This window comes from Echeneis naucrates, chromosome 21 (assembly GCF_900963305.1).
Source record: "Echeneis naucrates chromosome 21, fEcheNa1.1, whole genome shotgun sequence".
Classification (NCBI taxonomy): Eukaryota; Metazoa; Chordata; class Actinopteri; order Carangiformes; family Echeneidae; genus Echeneis; species Echeneis naucrates.
The window spans coordinates 1,749,942-1,762,545 of NC_042531.1; the positions used below are offsets into that span (position 1 = coordinate 1,749,942).

Here is a 12,604-nt window from a genome sequence, read left to right on the forward strand (position 1 = left end):
CTGTACACATATAAGACCTACACACCAAAGTCAATATCTTCTGCAACTTACACACAAAACAAAATAAAACAAAACAAACTGCATATTTAACCATAGACACCAACTTCAACACGATTTAGTACTAACAGTAACTTTATGAATTATTTTGGTAGTTAACATGAAGTAATATTATTTTAATTCCTCTTGTGAATTGAATGAGAATCATAAATACATCATTAAACCTTACGGATAAATTTGGCTTGTTTCACTCACTTTAGTCATATACGTAGTTAGAGTTAGAAGAATATAGTTAGAATATATATCGAGTGTAAAAAAAAACAAATAAATAAAGTATGTGGTAAAACGCTGACAACCTTTAATCTCTTACATAATTTAGACTTTTATTTTAAAAGTTTTAAGTATACTTCGATGATACTTCTAGATTTTGGTATATTTATGAAAACCATTGTTTTTTTCGCAGTTCAGTATTTGAATACTCAGAAAACACGAAGGCATTAGTTATTAATGTCTTATTATTTTGTTAGTTATTTTTAACCGGACATTTGGAAACTGATCTGAGCGCAGGAGGACAGAGGCGGAAGTCTTGAATAACGCACTTCCGGTTCCAGTCTCCGACAACCAACACCAAAATGGCGAAGATCGCCAAAACACACGAAGGTGAGTTATTTGCAAAAAAAATACTAACAGCTTAATTTTCGCGTTACTAATTATCAGCAGTGCATGTTGTTAACTCCTCCTGTAAATACTGATGCGTGAGGAGCTGGCACTGATGGATAAATTAGCCGATTTTGAACGCGACAGGCTTCGGGCCTTGTTACGACACAACGCGGCTGATCCAGATAATGGCGCTGGGTGTTAGCATGTTAGCTCCTGTTAGCTCCCGACACGGTGCAGGGATTTATCCCAATTTTAGTGTTCAGTAGGTGCACATGTAACTTCGAACTGCACTAACTGACATTGATAAATAAATAGAGTTGTACGTTTGTTTTCAACGTTTTTGTTCTGTTTAAATGTCATCGCGCTTCTCCAAACGTCTAACCCGATTAACAACACACGTTACCCAAACGGACAGACGGTGCTGAAGTTGGTCTCCAGTTTCTAAGCATTCAAAGTGTGGACTGTAATTGGACACTCACTGCTTCACTTAAATGCCACGGAGAAAATCCATAATGAAGAAGGATTGTGTGCCGTTTTAAGGCCGCTACACTAAGACGATGCTTTCATATGGTGTTTATGAGACAGTTAGGTCCATGTGGCTGAAGAAAATGAATTCATCCTTATAACCCTTAAGATTTGTCATTAGGAAAAGATAAAGTTGGCGTAATTTTTGCAAGTTCAGGTTCGTTTGTGTTATCCAACATTTACAAAGATACTTCCACACTTTGATTTTTTTTAGCTCTTCTTGTAAAATATCAATATTATCATAAACCCAGTACAATGCCATAAAGCCATATTATCATTATTATTATTATTATTATTATTTTGTCCTGCAGAGTCAAATTTTTGGGCAACTATGCAATTTGTCACATGTATGTTTGCTTGCTTGTTTGTTTATTAGACATCGAGGCCCAGATCCTGGAGATCCAGGGGATGAAGGCCTCCCTGCTGGAGGAAGCAGAGCAGGGAGTTGGCCTCGTCTCCACTGGATTTTATGACCAGGAAATCTACGGAGGCAGCGACAGTCGTTTTGCTGGATATGTCACTTCCATCGCTGCCAATGAACAGGAGGATGTAAGTATCTCCCTACTAGTGGTGTAAATCAATTTTTAACTTTCCCTTTCTCAGGTAACTGCAGAATGTTTGTTATTCTGGTCCCCTCAGTAAACATGCCTGTTTGACAGTAATATTATTAATTATTCAGAGCCTGAGAAGACAAAAATGGGTGCATTATAGCATCATAAAATGTTTCAAGCTTTCAAAGTCAAGCCTATACAAGTTGATTCTTAAAATGTTATTTTACTCAATTCTTCCTTTGTCTAAGACATTTTTGAAACAATGCTTTTACATTTCCACAGTTTTATTGCTGGAGCTTGAATGCTCCTCCTTGCCTATTGCAAAAGAGCTAGAAGAGTCTTGCCACTTTGGTGAGATTTGACTAGACTCTTGTTTCTCTTTCTTTCCTCAGGATGATGAAGATGACACATCAACAAGTTTGTTGGGACAAAAGAAGCCAGGGTACCATGCACCAGTGGCAATACTCAATGCCATTCCACAGTCAGATGAGCAAGTATGTGTTCATTTATTGCCTTTTTGTAATCAGTTAGTAGTTTTTATGCACCAGGAGCAACTTGAAACAGGGCATACACTCATACTTGATGCATCATCTTGTCTTTGCAGTACGACCCATTTGCAGAACATCGTCCACAGAAGATCGCAGAGCGAGAAGATGAATACAAAGCCCGGCGCAGACAGATGATCATCTCTCCTGAGCGTCTTGACCCTTTTGCAGACGGTAAATTTTGCTATTTTTTGTTTTTCTATATCTTCCCCATTTCCTCCCCCATGTTGGGCTTCACTTTTTTGTGACCCCCCCCCCACTGACTGCCAATGGTTTTACATCCATAGTATTATCTGTTCAACCCTTCGACCACAATGCAATAGCTTGCTTCCCAGACTTGTTGCCTTCCCTGTGGTCAATCCTTTGTGGTCCAAAATGTATTTATTTATTTTTTTTGGTCTTATTACCCTTTCTTCCTGTTATATGATCATCATTTACAGCAATATCCAACTTTGCAACAAATCAGTGTGTATGGGCTCATAGTTTCTTCTTTGGTATATCAGTTTAGAAAATATTATTGTCATGTCTTAATGTGCATAATTAAAGTTTTTCCCATAATGTGTGCATTTAATGTTAAACCCACTGTAGGGTTACCATGATTTTCAGTGGGATGGGTGGTTAGGTGTTCAAAAAGAGGAATTCACCTAACAAACATGGGTTGCCAGATGGGTTGTGTGTGGGTCGAAGGGTTAACAATCCCATGCTAGTGTCAGCCTAGCCTATGAGTAAGTGCAGTTTCCTCTTTTGGTAGCGTAGGAGAATAAGGAAGTTTGAGGCACCTGCTATACTGCGCACAGCACATCAGCTGATTCCAAACAATGACCTGCTCGCTGATAGACTGAGCTTTAGATCCCAGAGCAGACAGGGGAGAGCGATAACCACCTAGAATACAACTGAACTGTCTTTTAACTGAACCAGCTCGCCACATAATAAGCTAGTTATACTTTACTGCTAAGCTTATTGAGGTTGACTTTATGTAGCTTATCCTCAATTGAATCGTTTTAGCTAACGAAGAAGCTCTACCAGGAAATGGCATTACAGGTTTAGGAGCACAAGATATTTTGCGTAAAACATAAAATCATAATAATAAGCCAGCTAGTTATCGGTCTTAACTTCCCCTGACAATATGAGGTTCAACGGCCTGAATGTCTCAGGGTTGGTGTTTTAGGTAGGGCTAATTTGAAGCCTGCATGTAGAGAGAGCTCTTTGTACAAAGTTGTTGTGTAAATATATTTTTATTTTACAACTCCCTCTGTAAAATAGAAATATGTTATCAAGAAAATTGTGTACCACAATACCACAGGCCCATACTAACTGTCCTTAATTTCTCTCCTACAGCAGTACTGCTTTGCCAGTCCTGTACTGCACTCTGTTAAAGGTGCAGCAACTCATCCTGTGTAGGTTATGGGGAACAGAGAACTGTGAACTTGTCAGTTTTGTCAGGGAGCCACTGGCTGCTTGTTTGGGGCCTGTGAGGGGGGATCAGATGCAGCCAAGCTACAACAAACCTAAACATCCCGAGTGCCTGTTTTTTTTTTTTTTTTTTTTTTTGCTAATTGGCTTATCAATTTCCTCAAAATTTAGATACAATCTTTCATCGTGGAAAATCACTGCCCGGATATTTGACTATAAATACTCACATTGTTTTATCAGTGAAATTTGTGCTGAAAAGGAAGTCAAGATCTAAATGATTGCCGATTATATAACAGCTAGTACTGATAAGTCTCTGTGGCACTGTATGGTCATACTTCTGAGAGTTGGGCTTATCGTTAATCTTTTCCCTAATTTTTAAATTTGAATGCAAAAGGAGATTCTTCTATTTTTGATTGCATTGTGGTAATGTCAAAGATGTAACTTCAAAATCTTGACTTCATTTTTAATTTGATAGTATAAATAATTTCAAATCTGGACCACAAGGTTTCACTTGAGTTTTTTCATAGTTTTGAGGTTATGGGGCCCCAAGAAGATGCTTTGTTTTTGTTTTTCTCTTTTTGAGTGCCGTAAATAAATGCAACACAGGTGGTATACTGTTGTGTGTGAGTTCAAACCCTTTTCCAAAGTGTTACTAATGGTAAAGAGAAATTTTCTAGGCTTCTTTTCTGCCGGTTGAAGTCTGACTGCAGAAGGACCCTTGGCACTGAAAGTGTACGTATTCTGAAGAGCACAGCCCAGGACCCCTGCATCAGTGATGGCTATAACATCTTAATCCACTTAAAGAAAACAACACAACCACAGCTCTTCTCTCTATGTATCTGCTTGTTTTTCACTAGACTGCTATGACTGTATGTAAGAAAGGCAAATGTATATTTGTATGTAATTCAGTATGACTTTGTTTTGTGACTCAGCTGTTTAAGAAAAACAGGAACATAAGTTAATCTGTTGGTAAAGAGTGAGGGTTAGCTGGCTGCGTATGTATGTTTGCTGTGTTTATAATCACTTGGGTCCCTGGAGTGTGTACTGATGAGTGTCCTTTGTTCTTATTCGTGCTCTTTCGCGCAGGGGGCAAAACACCGGACCCCAAGCTGCAGGTCAGGTCATATGTGGACGTCATGTTAGAGCAGAACTTGTCGAAAGAGGAGGTAACCCGCTGCCCTCTTTTCCTTTCACAAACTCATAAATACTAAAACATTCAGATGGTGCTTTTGGGTGTTGGTCTATAGTCCTGTATCATTCATCCTGACATCTGCTTATTTTAGAGAGAGATCCGTCTGCAGCTGGCAGAGAAGGCCAAATCGGGGGACCTGAAAGCTGTCAACGGGTCCGCTGCATCCCAAGCAGCCACAAAACGTAAGCGTCGCTGGGACCAGACAGCTGACCAAACCCCCTCCAATGCTACACCCAAAAAGATGTCCAGCTGGGACCAGGCTGACACATCTGCTGAGGTGAGCACTCCAATCTTGGCGTCTCCCTGCTTGATGGATGGTTTATGTTCTTATTGTGTAACATGATACAAAACAGCAAAGTGGAGCTGGTTGATAATGTCATTGCCAGATGGGACAGGATTACAGTAGTCTAGCCTGCCGGATGTAAAAGGCTCCACCTGCTTCTATCTCATCTTTTGTTCTGGTCCCTTGTAGACTCCCGGACATACCCCTGCACACACACCCTCAAACAGCCGATGGGACGAAACCCCTGGTCGCCCTAAAGGCAGCGAGACCCCGGGAGCCACTCCCAGTACCCGCATGTGGGACCCAACTCCTAGTCACACACCTGCAGGCGCTGCCACCCCCGGCAGGGACACTCCCGGACATGCCACCCCTGGTCACGGTGGAGCTACTGGAAGTGTGCGCAAGAACCGCTGGGATGAAACCCCAAAGACGGAGAGGGAAACTCCAGGACACGGCAGCGGCTGGGCTGAAACCCCACGCACAGACCGAGGAGACGAGTCAGTGGGTGAGACTCCAACCCCAGGGGCAAGTAAAAGGAAGTCTCGGTGGGATGAAACACCTGCCAGCCAGATGGGATCTTCAACACCGCTGCTAACTCCAGGAAAGACTCCCATAGGAACACCAGCTATGAACATGGCCACCCCAACTCCAGGTAAACAAGCTGTAACTATTGTCTCTGTTGTTTGTGGGAGTCAGCTAAGTTTATCACATTGAAGTAACTAAATCTGTTTCCCTCCGTCTTCTTCAGGTCACCTGATGAGCATGACTCCAGAGCAGCTGCAGGCATGGAGGTGGGAGAGGGAAATCGATGAAAGAAACCGTCCTCTCACAGACGAGGAGCTTGATGCTATGTTTCCAGAGGGATACAAGGTCCTTCCTTTGTTTAGTTCTCCAGTTAAAAAAGTATTACTAAATGGGAACTGTCACAATACTGACAGTTTATACTTTTCCTCCACAGGTCTTGCCTCCACCGGCAGGTTACGTGCCAATCCGTACTCCAGCCCGTAAGCTGGCCGCCACACCAACTCCAATCGGAGGCATGACAGGTTTCCACATGCAGGCGGAAGACCGCACCACAAAGCAGATGAATGACCAGCCCTCAGGAAACCTCCCCTTCCTCAAACCAGATGATATCCAGTATTTTGACAAGCTGCTGGTGAGCAACACATTTGTGCTCATAACACCGTAAAGCAAGAGCCGGCTCTTCGACCTCTTACAGGTCAGATGTGTAAACCTCTGTGTGTTTGTGTTAGGTGGAGGTAGATGAGTCCACGCTGAGCCCAGAGGAGCAGAAGGAGAGGAAGATCATGAAGCTGTTGCTGAAAATTAAAAATGGAACACCACCAATGAGGAAGGTTGGTCACTGTTTTCAATTCCCTCAATTAAAAAAAGAAAAAAATCCACATAAACTGCAACTCTGCAGGATCCACACCCAGTGTGCTGCTCTCAGTGGAGGGCAGCGTGTAGACCATCGTAGCAGCAAACAGAATTCACCTGATTGACTGACTGATTCTCTCCTTTTAGGCTGCTCTGCGTCAGATCACAGACAAGGCTCGTGAATTTGGAGCAGGTCCTCTCTTCAACCAGATCCTCCCGCTGCTCATGTCGCCCACACTGGAGGACCAGGAGCGCCACCTGCTGGTTAAAGTCATTGACCGCATTCTCTACAAACTGGACGATTTGGTTCGACCATACGTGCACAAGGTTAATCCCAGTTCATAGTGTGTGTGCTGTTAGCAGATTGAGTGTGAGAAACCTGAGACTGACATTTCTGTGTCCAGATTCTGGTCGTGATTGAGCCGCTGCTGATTGATGAGGACTACTATGCCAGAGTGGAAGGCAGAGAAATCATCTCTAATTTGGCAAAGGTAAGCAGGAGCCGTTTTTGTAGTGAAGTTAATGAATGAGGCACACTGCGAGCCATTCTCGCCTGTATGGCCAATCTGTGGTCAGATCAGGGCTAGACGTTCGCTAAAAGAACACCAACATGAGAACCAGCAGACTCGACGTTTGTTCCTTGTCTGTTCTCAACCTGCACCCGTTGGTTACAATCACAATTTTGAATTTTAAAAACGGGTGTCGCTCCGATAAACCGTTAAAATAAAGTATTATTTATGGTTTCCAATGTATGTGACCTTTGTTTTCCTCCAGGCTGCCGGTTTGGCCACGATGATCTCCACGATGCGACCTGATATCGACAACATGGACGAGTACGTCAGAAACACCACAGCCCGAGCCTTTGCCGTGGTGGCCTCTGCCCTCGGTATTCCCTCTCTTCTGCCCTTCCTTAAAGCTGTGTGCAAAAGTAAGAAGTCCTGGCAGGCCCGACACACAGGCATCAAGATTGTGCAGCAGATTGCCATCCTGATGGGCTGCGCCATCCTGCCCCACCTTCGCAGCTTGGTGGAGATCATTGAACACGGTGGGTCAAAGCTTTGCATTACTAAATGAAAACCTTCCCTACAGCATCAAATGCATTGATAGCAGTATTGTCGGTGTTGTCACACTTTTGACTGATCCCCAAATTGTTTTACTTCCAGTTAATTACATTTTTTGTATATTTAATGTCTTATTAATTTGAGTCTTTTTTCCTTAACTCTAAAATGTTGGGAATAATGAATTAGTCAAAGTAATATAGATATAATTATATATGTTCAGACTCTTGATTTTTCTCACCACAGGGCTGGTGGATGAGCAGCAGAAGGTGAGGACCATCAGTGCCTTGGCTATAGCTGCTCTTGCTGAAGCTGCTACACCATACGGTATTGAGTCCTTTGACTCAGTCCTCAAGCCTCTCTGGAAGGGTATCAGGCAGCACAGAGGAAAGGTAATAAACTTCCATTCTCTTTAACTTCAGCCCACTGCAAGATCCACACCCAGCACTCAGCCTCCATGTGGCTTCAGTGTGAATATTTGCTTGCTATAGTGTCTCCTCGAAGGGGCTGTTGCTGTCAGTAGAGGTCGGGTGAAAGACCTTTCATACTCTGCTGGGAGCAACAGACAAATGCATTCATAGTTATGATCAACAACCAGTGAGGAAAAATTTGTGTTTACAGTCTATCTCCCCTTTTGTCACCAGGGTCTAGCTGCTTTCCTCAAAGCTATCGGTTACCTGATCCCACTGATGGATGCTGAGTATGCAAACTATTACACCAGGGAGGTGATGCTGATCCTGATCAGAGAGTTCCAGTCCCCTGATGAGGAGATGAAAAAGATTGTGCTCAAGGTAAGAGCGATGGGACGGAGGATTAATGTTATTGCATTCTCGTAACGTCCTGCGACTCATTCTCGCCTGTTCAGCCACCACATGGCTGCGTCAGGGCTAGTAGTTCGCTACAGTAACTCCAGCATGAGAGCTAACAGAGTGGATTTCTGTGTCCTCTCCGTTCTCACCCTGCACCCGTTGGTCACATTTACAATGCCGTGTCGTGTGAAACTGCAGATGCTGAACTTTACAATCCTACTACATTGCCAGTTTAAGACAATGCTAGAAGCAATCGCACACTGAAATGCGGACTTCCACGTTCACTCCTCCTCTGATCTTCTTTCTGTCCTTTTTTTGTGTGGTAGGTGGTGAAGCAGTGTTGTGGAACTGATGGTGTGGAGGCCAACTACATCAAGACTGAGATCCTGCCTCCCTTCTTCAAGCACTTTTGGCAGCACAGGATGGCTCTCGACAGGCGTAACTACAGACAGGTCAGCTAACACAAGTTCATGTTCAATCTGACTAGAACCTGAAGCACTAAACATGAGCCCAGTTTTAACTTGGTGAATGTTTTGTGATGACTTTTTTCTAAAGTGTCTTTCTCCTCCCACAGTTGGTGGACACCACGGTGGAGTTGGCCAACAAAGTTGGAGCAGCAGAGATCATTTCTCGTATCGTTGATGACCTGAAAGACGAGGCTGAGCAGTACAGAAAGATGGTGATGGAGACCATTGAAAAAATCATGGGCAACCTGGGTGCCGCCGACATCGACCACAAGCTGGAGGAGCAGCTCATCGATGGTATCCTCTACGCCTTCCAGGAGCAGACCACAGAGGTGAGCACCAAGCACGGACTGTTATCACCACATCTTTACGGAATCCTTTTTCTGTTTATATTGATTCATTTATTTTCCCTCCAGGACTCTGTGATGCTGAACGGATTCGGCACGGTGGTGAACGCCCTCGGGAAGCGCGTGAAGCCCTACCTGCCTCAGATCTGTGGTACTGTGCTGTGGCGTCTGAACAACAAATCGGCCAAAGTGCGTCAGCAGGCTGCTGACCTGATTTCCCGCACAGCTGTGGTCATGAAGACCTGTCAGGAGGTACATCATGAAGTGTTAACCACACGTAGATTTGAAAAGTAGATTTTTTATTTATTTTTTTAATAAATGCGCTCATTCCTCGTCTGTCGCTGCAGGAAAAGCTGATGGGTCACTTGGGTGTGGTGCTGTATGAGTACCTGGGAGAGGAGTACCCTGAGGTGTTGGGTAGCATCCTGGGAGCGCTGAAGGCCATTGTAAACGTTATTGGTACGTGACCTCGCTGCATCAACTTCTACAATCATCAGCTTGTTTTAATGGTTCAAATTTTAGAAAAGCAAAAGTCTGAATATCTCATTTTTCTCTCCCTCGCTGCAGGTATGCACAAGATGACCCCACCAATCAAAGACCTGCTTCCTCGTCTGACTCCCATCCTGAAGAACAGACACGAGAAGGTGCAGGAAAACTGCATCGACTTGGTGGGCAGGATCGCCGACAGGTGAGTCCCTTAAGTTCTCATCCTGTTAATAATGGCAACGTCATTTGAGAGTCTCAGACCTTCATCCTGAACTTCTCCTCTTCCTTCTCGTGTGTTTTGCAGGGGTGCTGAATACGTGTCAGCCAGGGAGTGGATGAGGATCTGCTTCGAACTGCTGGAGCTGCTCAAAGCTCATAAGAAGGCGATTCGCAGAGCCACCGTCAACACGTTTGGTTATATCGCCAAAGCCATCGGGTGAGTGCAGTCGGTCGCATTTCGGCTCAACATTGTTAAGCTGCAGCTGAAAGCGCAGACATGAAACTTGTCGAGTTTTCAAACATGACAAAATTTAAAATTGGAAGTTTGTGGGGTGAAGTTTTAAATGATCTGTGTCCTCCAACCGACCTTCCTAACCTTCAGACCCCACGACGTGTTGGCCACTCTGCTCAACAACCTGAAGGTCCAGGAGCGTCAGAACAGAGTCTGCACGACTGTCGCCATCGCCATCGTCGCTGAGACATGTTCGCCGTTCACGGTGCTGCCGGCGCTCATGAACGAATACCGCGTGCCCGAGCTCAACGTGCAGAACGGTGTGCTGAAGTCCCTCTCCTTCCTGTTCGAGTACATCGGAGAAATGGGCAAAGACTACATCTACGCCGTCACACCGCTGCTGGAGGACGCACTCATGGACAGGTGAGGATACAAGTCGGAGGTCGCTTTTATTGCGTTGTGTTGATGGGTGTTTCAGTTCAAACTCATAAATAGAATCACATCTCTGCATAAAGTGCCACAAACTAAAATGGTCCTGCAGTAGTCCTGACCTTTTGCTCCTGTCACCCTGCAGAGACCTGGTCCACCGACAGACGGCCAGCGCTGTAGTCCAGCACATGTCTCTGGGCGTCTACGGCTTCGGCTGCGAAGACTCGCTCAACCACCTGCTCAACTATGTGTGGCCCAACGTGTTTGAGACGTCCCCTCACGTGATCCAGGCAGTCATGGGCGCTCTGGAGGGCCTGAGGGTGGCGATCGGACCCTGCCGCATGCTGCAGTACTGCTTACAGGTGAGCACCGACAGCGCCATCTTCTTTTCTTTTTTTTTTTTTTGACAGTCCAAAACTTCCAGTGCTGAGAAATTACTCAGATATTTTCCGCCCTTAAATCACCCAACATGTTTCATCAAATCTCAGAATTATCACATATAATGTTGGAGTGGAACACAAGTCCATGTGAACTGAAATGGAACAAATTGGGATTAAAGATTAAACAGAACTATCTCCTGCTGATCTAAGAGTGCTGAGGTTAAACAGTTCTGAGTAAAAACATCAAATAACGTATTATTTTTGGTTTATTTTGATGCCTATCTAATAGTTTCAGTTGTTTTCTGAACCAAATTTGAGATTCAAACTCAACCGCAGAGCTTTCAGAGTAGGGCCCTGTTGTTTATGTTCTTGTGTATTAAGTTTGTCGTTTTTATTTTGTCTCCAGGGTTTGTTCCATCCGGCCAGAAAGGTGAGAGACGTCTACTGGAAGATCTACAACTCCATCTACATCGGCTCCCAGGACGCCCTGATCGCTCACTACCCGCAGGTCTACAACGACGAGAAAAACATTTACGTCCGCTACGAGCTGGAGTATGTCTTGTAAATACAAATCTGTGATCTCTTTAATCCTTCGTCGCTCGACATCCACCCTCCTCTGTCATCTCCCCCTCTCTCTCTCAGTTTAGCACTGAGTGTTTTTTTTATTTCAGCAGTTCCTGTTCACATGCTCACTTATTGATCCTGGATTGAAAGTGAGTGTGTGAAATTAGGGGAAATAAAAGCAGGAGCATTGTGGAGTCTGTATGTAATTTTTTTTTTTTTAAATAATTTTTTCATTTTTTTGTGTTCTCTGTAAAGAATGGTCAGGTTCTGATGAGCCTTGGTAGAGGAATGCAGCGCAGTCATGACAATGTTTTTAAGACTTTTTTGTTTCTTGTGTATTGATATGCTCCTGAATCGACTGTATTCACCCTCTCCATGTTTCACACCTCCTCTGTTCTGATTAGATTGCTTTATTTAACCAAATAAAATGTTTGTGTATAAAATGTGGCTGCTGTTGTCTTTTTCTTTTTTTTTTTCCCTGCTTTGTCTAATTGATGTTTGTGTGTGACAGATACTCTAAAGCTGAAGAGCACAGTCACATTTATCGTCCTCCTTTAGGGGACATTTAAAGGGAACGTCCAAGAAAGTTTTGTTGCTGAATCCATTTTAAAGTTTTCAGTCCTCACTTTCAGAGCCCAGCTCTGGAATAAAACTGCTTTTATTCCACATTTAATATTTTTTCTGTTTCATTAGATTTCATCCTGTTGACTGAAGCACTTTCTGACTTGTCTGAGAGAAGTGCAGTATAAATAAACTGCCTGCTTGGACGCTGAGGTGGTTTCAGGACAGAACTTTAACCCCTTAGAGCGTCTGTGGGACTCTTCCCATCCAGTCTGATGGAGTTTCCGTCAGGACTGACTGCCTAAGCTGCTGGTGGTCGGGCTGAGGGTGAACTCATCCTGACATAATGGAGGCAGCGGAGTTTCACTGGGTCCGTTTTTAGTTCTGCAACCCAGCAGTTAAATTTTAAACACTCCCTATTTAATCCTTGAAGTTATGGCCTCCGTCTGCATCATATGGCCGGGGAATTAATCACTAAAAATAAAAAACAGCACAAAATCCACATAACCACA

At 43.9% G+C, this 12,604-nt stretch overlaps 1 protein-coding gene across 8 annotated transcripts; it reads left to right on the forward strand.

Moving 5' to 3' along the window:
- Positions 1 to 597: 597 nt before the first annotated feature.
- Positions 598 to 11,978, forward strand: sf3b1 (splicing factor 3b, subunit 1). Of its 8 annotated transcripts, none has more exons than XM_029530246.1 (24): positions 630 to 657; positions 1,559 to 1,731; positions 2,126 to 2,227; positions 2,338 to 2,452; positions 4,778 to 4,857; positions 4,975 to 5,160; positions 5,356 to 5,818; positions 5,915 to 6,036; positions 6,125 to 6,322; positions 6,420 to 6,521; positions 6,691 to 6,870; positions 6,948 to 7,034; positions 7,318 to 7,588; positions 7,848 to 7,993; positions 8,246 to 8,392; positions 8,737 to 8,862; positions 8,985 to 9,206; positions 9,291 to 9,473; positions 9,569 to 9,680; positions 9,789 to 9,909; positions 10,012 to 10,143; positions 10,309 to 10,581; positions 10,733 to 10,949; positions 11,374 to 11,978. In XM_029530246.1, the coding sequence occupies exons 1-24, from the start codon at positions 630 to 632 to the stop codon at positions 11,530 to 11,532; spliced, it is 3,945 nt and encodes a 1,314-aa protein (XP_029386106.1). In that variant the 3' UTR covers positions 11,533 to 11,978. The 8 variants fall into 8 exon arrangements, 4 of the variants coding, with proteins under 4 accessions (XP_029386109.1, XP_029386106.1, XP_029386107.1 ...); XM_029530247.1 differs by having other exon boundaries at positions 4,975 to 5,150; positions 5,370 to 5,818; positions 11,374 to 11,532; XM_029530248.1 differs by lacking the exons at positions 630 to 657; positions 1,559 to 1,731; positions 2,126 to 2,227; positions 2,338 to 2,452 and adding an exon at positions 2,542 to 4,423.
- The last annotated feature ends 626 nt before the right edge of the window (positions 11,979 to 12,604 follow it).

What these genes read in the sequence shown, in the direction of transcription:
- sf3b1 (XM_029530246.1), top strand. Translation starts at nt 630, where the DNA reads ATGGCGAAGATCGCCAAAACACACGAAG. An exon ending in AGGCTGACACATCTGCTGAG is followed by an intron (nt 5,161 to 5,355) that starts GTGAGCACTCCA and finishes GGTCCCTTGTAG; the next exon opens with ACTCCCGGACATACCCCTGC. An exon ending in TTCGACCATACGTGCACAAG is followed by an intron (nt 6,871 to 6,947) that starts GTTAATCCCAGT and finishes TTCTGTGTCCAG; the next exon opens with ATTCTGGTCGTGATTGAGCC.